Below are 9,247 nucleotides of genomic sequence, written 5' to 3'. Positions count from 1 at the left end.
CCCACATGTGGGATGTTGTTAGACCTTCCCAAGTTATATGTGAGAAATGGGTGATAAAATGCAGACATTTAAATAACTCTCCGATATTTGATGGTATAGAAATTAGGCATGAAGTTCTCTACTCTCATTTTGATGGACCCATGAATTCAGGCACATGCAGTCTTGGGGAGTAGACAGCATGATGCCATATATTTAAATGCTGGCCTTACTGAGGTTGGAGGCAGGGGGTCACAGAAGACCCAGAATGAACAGTTCATTTCTGGAATAAGGTGGAGTTGACAAATCTAGATTGAGTAGCCTGTTTTCCTTGACATGATTCATCCTTGCTTTGACTCTGGCTATCCTGAGGTTGTGGAGTTACCCCATGTGTATAACTGGCTTGGTTTATTAATCCCGTGACTGAAGACTGTGCTGGTTTAGTATTTATTGAGCTCCCACATAATGTCAAACAGTATAAACCCCAGCACGTAGAGCTTCACATGTGATTCAGCAACATGTGCATTTTACACAGCAAAGACATCAACGCACGGAGGTAAATCAATCAAGATTTACCTCCGTGCCTTGGGAAAAAAAGGTGCTCCTGACCTCTCGTCTGTGAGGGACAGGCCCTGTGTTCAACCCCAGATCTAACCACACTCTTGAGGTTAGTTTTGTGCCTTGCATTTGAAAGACTACTAGATGTTCAGGAATGAAATCACAGGACAGAGGTGGTAGGTTAGCCTACCTGAAAAAATAAACCTGGAACTTAGCTATCCCAGTAAAACAGCAGATTGAAAATTCACAAGGACAAAAAATCAGACAGTTATAGGAATTGGAATCATTACCTTAGCATCTCTCACAATTGCTATTTCCAGGTACCTGTTGGAGCATATGTTGAAACACTCTTCTGCCAGTTTAGTGAGATAAATCTATTAATTGGCTGCCAAAAGTGAGACCTGGTGACAATGCTTGCAAAGAGGATTACAGAACCTCCCATCAGCTTTGAGAAGGGCTGCTGCCAAGTACCAACTGGCTCAGTTCCCAGTTTGACTGCCTATATTACTCCTTGCAGGAAGAGCCCTATGTATACATCTTAGATGCTTGATATTAACCAAAATGAATTAAATTTTTCTACCTACAATCCTATGCAATTCTCTCTCGAACTCACCTCTGATTTTTTTGAAATTTGGTTTGATTTATAAACTAGTCCGAAACCGATACCAGATGTTATAAGAATTGCTGTTCAGTTGCCAGTTGTCATAATATATAAAGATGTTTATAAGCACAATCTAATTCTCCAACCTCTTTAGGCTCTTTATAAAGTCCACGCAATTGTTTCAAACTTTAATTGTAGGCATGACAGAAACCAGTGGCAACTTTTCCAGTAATTAATGGAGATGTTTGTTCTTCATAGTTGATATAAACTTAAGCTAATCAGGGAGCACTTTTTCTAACACCCTGACAACAGGATTTAAAATAATTCATGCTATGTAAATTCTTTTTGTTTTTTTTTGTTGTTGTTGTTGTTTGTTTGAGACTAGGTTTTGCTCTGTCACTGAGACTGGAGTGCAGTCGTGTAATGACAGCTCACTGCAGCCTAGTGATCCTCCCAGGCTACAGTGATCCTCCTGTCTTGGCGTCCCAAGTAGCTGGGACCGCAGGTGTGCACCACCATGTCCAGCTATTTTTTGTAGAGATGGAGTTTTGCCATATTTCCCAGGCTGGTCTTGAACTCCTGGGTGCAAGCAATTCTCCCCCTTCAGCCTCCCAAAGTTTTGGAATTACAGATGTGAGCCATGGTACCAGGCCATGGTATGTAAATTTATAATACAATTGAACTAAGGTTGAATGATGACATTCCTTCTGAATTGATTGGACTGATACAAAAGAAATATGTAAGTAAACTGTTGAACGAATCCCTATATATTTTGATTTCAATAATTTGCCTCTGTGATTGAGCAGGTATTGTCTGAAGACTAAAAGAGTATTCTCTAAGTATGACATGTAACACCATCAAATTCAACTCCAAATTATTAACACCTTTCGCAGGTGCAACTAAAGCTTCATTTGGATGTTTCTAAGATTCATTAGAAAGGATATTTCCCCGCTCCCCCCCCCCACCCCGAGACGGAGTCTTGCTCTGTCACCCAGGTTGGAGTACAGTGGCACAATCTCAGCTCACTGCAACCTCTGCCTCCCCAGGTTCAAGAAATCCTCCAGCCTCAGCCTCCTGAGTAGCTAGGATTACAGGTGTGCACCACCACACCCAGCTAATTTTTGTATTTTTAGTAGAGATGGGGTTTCACCATGTTGGTCAGGCTGGTCTCAAACTCCTGACCTCATGATCTGCCTGCCTCAGTCTCCCAAAGTGCTGGGATTACAGGTCTGAGCCACCACTCCCGGCCCTAGAAAGGATAATTCTTAGGTGCTTAATTTTGGTTTCACATTAAAATCCCCTGAAGTGCTTTGGAAAATGCTAATGTCCAGGCACCATCTCAAATCAATTAGACTCTTAGGAGGAGGGCCCAGACATCAATTAAAAAAAAAAAAAAAAAGTTCCCCAGGTGATTCTAGGAGCAGCCAGGGCTGAGAACCAGTGATTCAAACATTCCAACAAAGAGCCCACAATGAATCAGATCCCTCCCCAAATAATCTCTCTCCTTCCCCCTACCACCTACACTCTCCACACATGACCATCAAAGGAATCAAAGGGAATGGGAAATATCTGGCCCTGAGCCTCCCAAGTAATAGAGCTGCTAGAAGCAGAGAAGCCATCCTCAGGATGCCTAGGAGATGAGCTCATCTGGGGCAGGGGTGGGCTGCAGTGTTAGCACACAGGTTCTTTGTTCTCCAATCCATGGATGAAGCTCAAGTTCATTTAGCACCATTGCCAGAGATAGCCTCCATACCATCTTTGCCTGCCTTTTCCTTTCTCCCAAACTAGCCTTTCCTACCCTTTACTGTGTGCAAAAAGTCTAGCCCTGTAACTACTAAAGACTCCTATGCTAACCAGCCCAACCGTGATCACTCCCACTCCCACCATGGTTATTGACGTGAATGTAATAGGACTAAACATTAGTTATTTCTGTATCATCCCTCTTTCCTTTTAGTGCACATTTTAATGAAGGAATGAGCTTATTTCTGAGAGTAACAAGCAGGAGGAGGGAAACAGTGATTCTTGTGTTCAGTGAGCTGGGAAAGTAGTTGAACCTTACGGATGGTGACTGAGTTACTGGGAACACAGAGGCTGATCTGACAGCTGGATATTATGTATCATTTCCCAAGACTCCTGTCCTCACTGCCGGAGTTGCTGTTCCAACAGTGTGGAGACCCTTGTCCCAAGGCACTTGTCCTCATTTACAGAACTCACAGGAGGTTAAGGTGATGATTATCAGCCTGGTATCATGCTCCACAGTCTTCACCTGTTCCCTTAACCCTGGAAGTAATTAGTGTTTGATCTACACATCATGTGGATGGTAGCTTATTCTTCTGTTCTGTCCTTAAGTAAACTTCTGCTGGTTCTTGATTTCTGGGTTGATCATGTTCCAAGAATCACTACAGAGCAGGTGCTGAGCAGTCAGATGACAGCTGTTGATCTGTTGCAAGTGAGCAATTAGAGACTGCAAGAGAATGCCATGCCACACAGTTTACATTGAGTATTCAGAAAACCAAATATTTGAGTGCCCACTTTGTGGCAAACACTGAATGTGTACACACACATACACAAACACACATACACAGAGGATGTCTGTCCTTATGTACAATTAAATGCCCTCTTAAGTGAATCGGACCTTTTCCTCTTTATCTGTTTTTATCTATCTCTTCATTGACTAGTTCGTCTCAAAATTTTTAAATAGTAGTTGGGGAGGAAAGGGCAGAAACAAAAGCAAGACCTTTCTAAAGGGAGCTTGTAGGTGTTTTTGTACTATAAACTCAAGTGGTTTTAAAAGGAAAACCCTTTTGGCATATAAAGGTCTTACTCAGGAAATGCTGAAATCCTAGATGTAGATTTTTAATGCATATTTACCTGAAATTCTAGAAATGCAAGGGTTCAAATGCACTAAGCAATATCAGGGTCCTCTCAGCTGAGTCCTTTTTCTGAAGGCAAACTGAAAATCTTTACCAAGCCCAGCGCATTTCTTTTAAATCCCATTCACATTGTGCATTTCACCAATGAGCAGGAGGAGGGGATGCCAGGAAGGCAATCATGGTTCTGAAATACTTTTCTGAACGTGGAGAAAAAGTTTTGTTTGTCCTTCAAGGGCATAAAGAAGAAATAATAAATCCTTTTCCCTCTCTCGGGCTTACCCCCAAGCAAAGAGCAAGACTCTCACCAAAGCCCACTTAATATTTTACAAAGACACAAGGACAAGACAGACAGCCGGACAAGAGGGCTGGGCTGGAAATGTTGCCCTCTGTTGGCTTAGCTAGCTCTGGTGCTGAGAATAAGCTCTCCAGGTTGACCTCGAGTGGTGCCCTTGGAGGCCAGTGGAAGTGCAGCTCCGTGACCAAGGCCTGGCTAAGTGGCATCAGATGACCACGCTGACGGTCATTTTCTGGCCATGGGGCGCGATCTTACGAGGCCAAGCAAGCAATAGTTTGCGCAGCTCCTCGCGGAAGCTGTCGTGCAGCCAGGCGTAGATGAAGGGGTTGTAGCAGGCCGAGCTCATGGCGAGCCAGTGGCAGAGCAGCTGCACCAGCCCAAAGGCGTAGGGATCGATGGCGCGCGGGTCGAGGTCCCGCAGCAGGTTGAAGACGTGCAGCGGCAGCCAGCAGACGGCGAACACCACCACGACCACCACCAGCAAGCAGAAGGTGCGCCGGCGCCGCGCGCGGTCCCAGTCGGCCTGGCTCTGGGTCACGCAGCCGGGCACCACGCGGTTGCGGAGCTTCACGGACACCCGGACGTAAGACAGGAGGATGACCAGCAGAGGGAGCAGGTAGGTGACCAGCAGCAGCCCCCAGGCGTAGAGCTGGCGCTGGCGCTCCTGGGAGCCCCAGAACTCCTCGCAGAGGCGCACGTCGTGTGGCTTGAGCTCCACGTGATAGGTGTGCATGGCGGCGGGCAGCGCCAGCACCGCGGACAGCGCCCAGATGGCCAGCACCGCGTAGGCGCTGAGGCGCAGCGAGATGCGCCGCCGCAGCGGGTGCACCAGCACGACGTAGCGGTCCACTGCGATGGTGGTGAGCGTGAACACCGACACGTAGACGGTGACCGGCTGCAGGAAGAAGACCAGGTGGCACAGGCCGCCGCCGAACACCCAGCCGCGTGGCTCCAAGGCGTAGGCCAGCGTGAGCGGCACGCAGGCGGCGCACATGAGCACGTCGGACAAGGCGAGGTTACCGATGAGGAAGTTGGTCACGTTGTGCAGCCGGCGCACCCGCGCGATCACCAGCACCAGCAGGCAGTTGCCCACCAGCCCCACGACCACAACGACGCTGTAGAGCAGCACGATCAGCCCCTTCAGCTGATGCACTAGCTGCAGGCTCTGGAAGGGCGTGACCGCCGGAGCGTCCGCGCCAGCCACCGACCCGTTGCCCGCCGAGGCCTCTGCGCTCTGGTTGGCGGGAGTTGTGACCGCTGGCGGCAGCCCAGAAAATAAGTCAGAAACCCTGGGGCCCCGAGTGGGCGATGAGGCCATGGCCACCTGTTCGAAGGTAATCAAAGTCCGTCACTTCCCTCCCCATTCTCCAACCGACCTCTTACACCAGCCGCGCCCCTCCCCCATCGCCCGAGTCCTCCCTTGGGAATAACCGGCCACAGAACAACAGCAAAAGTAACAAAAAGGGCTATCCTCCCACCTCTGTAAAATAAACCTAAGCACGGTTAGAACACACGGCTTATTTAAACGCTTCCGCCTCTATTTACGGTCCTCGCAGTCCACGCAGGCAAACCCAGGAGCGCGATCCTACCTGGGAGTGGGGTTTGGAGGGCGGGAAAGCGCTCCCGGGAAGAAGGGGCAGAATTTCTGCTGGCCCCCGGCAGTCCTCTGCCCACGTCGGTGATCCGGTCTCGCTTCTCCACGGGAGCTGAACGGATCCAAATGTTCCCAGTGGGCTAGCAGCTTCTGAGAGGGACTGGGAGCGCCTCCCCTCAGCTCCGCCCCCCACTCCAGCTCCCATGTACGGAAAATAGGGGTGGAGCACACTCTGCCCTGCTCGGTGCTTAGAGAACTAGTGAAGAGGACAGTGTGGGGAGGATGGAATCCGAAATGGGAGGAGGGGCCGCAAACCTGGCCAGAGCAGCGAGGAGGATGAATCTCGACTGCAGGAGCTTGCACGGCCCCTGGAGGGTCACGCTCCGGAGGAGCGCGCAGTGGAGGAGGGCAGAGGAGAGGCGCGAAGCGTCAGGCTATCGGGAGGACCCGGTGCAGTCTTAGGAGGGAAGGAGCGGGGGAGAAAGTAGCGGTGGGAGATTACAGTGCAGCTGGGGGCTTGAGAGAGGCACGACTGACCCGTTCTTAAGCGCTGGGTCCTGCCTAGCGGCCAGGTTGCGGAGGGCAGAGACGCTAGAGGGCTCGGGCTGGGATTTAACAGCAAAGCCTGGCGCTGGTCGCGGACCTGAGGACCCTCACCCTCCCGCGTCCCCGCCACACGAGCCCGCTGCTTGGCTGCGGCGCGCTCAGCGGGCGGCGGGTCCGGCCAAACCAAGGCAGAAGTCAGCACCACGGACAGCTCCCGCTGGCTCTGCCGCGCCTCGGGCGAATGCTGTAGGGAGGGGCAGGGGACAACGATTAGAGAATTCCTGCCCCTCTCTGGATCCGAGGTATTTGGAGAAGGAACCTTGCCCGGTTCAGAGCTGCCTCGCCGCCCGCTTTCTGGACTGGGTCTGAGAAGAGTAGGGTGGAGTGGAGGCAGCTGAGTCGGGGGCTTGGGAGTCGGAGGGTCATGAGTTTTGCTCCTCTTGCGGGTCACCGCACTCAGTGCCAAGGACGGCGTCGTCTTTTACCTCCTGGGGTCAGAAAATGCAGCCCTCCTGCCAGTTATTCTACACAGGCACACTTCAGTGTCTGGCCCAGCGACTCCCCGGCTCACCCTTTCTCTCGCTTTCTTTCTTGGCCTCCGTGACCTGTGCCGTACTGCCTGTTTCTCCCAGCACAGATTAGTTCCTGGACTGGGACTCGACCCTCTTCCTCCTTGAATGAACACCCACAGGCCTCTTCACTTCATTTTAGGATTTTTTAAAAATACTGGTAATTGCAGATTTCAGCTAGGGCAATAAAAATAACAAACATTTGAGAAGCTTAGGCGTTTCATAAAATCTTCAGTAATATTAAGTCCTCATTGAAATGCAAATTAGCCTGGCCCACGGGTTAGGAGCCAGGGGAGGAGGGGCCTTTGTAAGCTCCCTCCTTAGAAGCTATCTCATTCCTTCAGCCTCTTGTTTCCTTTTTCCAGAGGATGGAGCTTCATTGTCACCTCTCTGATAAGTCCTTGTACTTTGTCCTCTGTGGCTGCAGATATTCCAGTTAGACTGGAAACTAATAGCAATTTATTCTGCCCTCCAAATTTAAATGAATCACTCATATAGAAAAAAAAGTCAACACTGGAACAAAAGTAATCAATGTAATGCACCTCTATCCATCCTAAACTGACAGTCCCTGAGTTACAATCAATTTAGCTAAAACCAGCGTGTGTGTGTGTATACATGTATATGTTAGGACAAGATCTCACTCTGTCACCCAGGCTAGAGTGCAGTGGCGCAATCATGGCTTACCGCAGCCTTGACCTCCCAGGCCAAAGTGACCCTCCCACCTCTCAGTCTCTCAAGAAGCTGGAACTACGGGAGTGTACCACCATGCCTGACTAATTTTTGTTTTTTTGTTTATTTGTTTTGAGGCGGAGTCTCGCTCTGTCACCAGGCAGGAGTGCAGTGGTATGATCTCAGCTCACTGCAACCTCTGCCTCCTGGATTCAAGCGATTTTCTTGCCTCAGCCTCCTGAGTAGCTGGGACTACAGGCATGTGCCACCATGCCCAGCTAATTTTGTATTTTTAGTAGAGACGGGGTTTCACCGTGTTGGCCAGGAAGGTCTTGATCTCTTGACCTCGTGATCCTCCTGCCTCGGCCTCCCAAAGTGCTGGAATTACAGGCATGAGCCACTGCGCCTGGCCTTATTTTTTGTAGAGGTGAGGTTTTGCCATGTCACCCAGGTTAATTAAACTCCTGGGCTCAAGCAATCCTCCTGCTTCAGACTCCCAAAGTTCTGGGATTACAAGCATGAGCCACTGCACCCAGCCTCAGTATTATATATATATATTTTTTATTGCAGACTTCTAAATAGGATACAATCAGTGCCTGCCTAATACCTTGCCCAGTAATTTTTCTCATCATTTTCACCTGCAGGGTTTTATGCACGCAAGAGCGGGGCACTCTTTTGTTTCAAAATCTCTTAAGCAGAGGAAATTGCAGTAAAGTCAGTGAAAAAGGATTTGGGATGTTGTTAGGCCTCCTAACTAGAGCCATCATTCTGGTCAATATTATTATATTGGTCAATTATCATATGTAATAGTAAAAGTAATAATATGAAGACAACTTTTTCAATAACTAAAGGTCATGCAAACATGGATATTTGAAGTTTCAATACTGGGGCACCCTCCAGAGGAGAGAGTTGATCATTTGCCAAATTCCAAATAAACTCGGGCAAGCATTTTAGTATTATCAATATTTGCAAGGTGGAAAGGAAGTGAACAGCTGTCCTTTGAAGAAGGAATGAAGATTTAATATAGCCTATTAGAGCTTCATTCTCTCTTCTCACTGGAGTTAAGGCTAGTCCCTCTCCCAGTCAGCACATCATGATTACATCATACTAATGTTCAGACTGTCCAGTACTAAGAGTGCTCCAAAAACCTGAGAGAGCATAAATAACCAAAAATTTAGGACAAATGAAGGAAAGATAGTACTTCATTCAGTAGACAGCAAGCTAAGGGATTTTACTTCCTCCCATTCTCCAAAAGTCTTCAATAGCCCATCAAACCAAGGCCAGATACTTTCATATGGTATTTCCAAGCAGTGTGCACTCCCTTTCTGATATGCCCTCATTTTTTCGGTCTAGCTTCCCACTTCTGTCCATTTTACTCCCTATGTACAAGCCAAACTTTGCTGGGTGCTGAGATATCCTCACCATTCCTGCCTAATTCCTCTCTTAGGCTTTATTTCTTTTCTTCAGAATGTCAGTTGTTTAATCCCCACTCAACTCTACCTGTCCACATTCTTCACATCCTACAAGACCCAACTCAAAGACGACTGTTCTCAAAGACTTCTCCCT

At 48.5% G+C, this 9,247-nt stretch overlaps 1 protein-coding gene across 1 annotated transcript; it reads right to left on the bottom strand.

The window, feature by feature from the left end:
- Window positions 1–404: 404 nt before the first annotated feature.
- PRLHR (prolactin releasing hormone receptor) lies at window positions 405–6,069 on the bottom strand. Its single transcript, XM_023224454.2, has 2 exons — window positions 5,893–6,069; window positions 405–5,627 (listed from the first exon to the last, which is right to left on the bottom strand). The coding sequence occupies exon 2, from the start codon at window positions 5,619–5,621 to the stop codon at window positions 4,509–4,511; it is 1,113 nt and encodes a 370-aa protein (XP_023080222.1). The 5' UTR covers window positions 5,622–5,627; window positions 5,893–6,069; the 3' UTR covers window positions 405–4,508.
- Between the last annotated feature and the right edge of the window lie 3,178 nt (window positions 6,070–9,247).

Source organism: Piliocolobus tephrosceles, chromosome 9, assembly GCF_002776525.5.
Source record: "Piliocolobus tephrosceles isolate RC106 chromosome 9, ASM277652v3, whole genome shotgun sequence".
Lineage (NCBI taxonomy): Eukaryota > Metazoa > Chordata > Mammalia > Primates > Cercopithecidae > Piliocolobus > Piliocolobus tephrosceles.
Note: the sequence above shows the minus strand (reverse complement) of the source record. Positions and strands in the feature narration are given on the sequence as shown.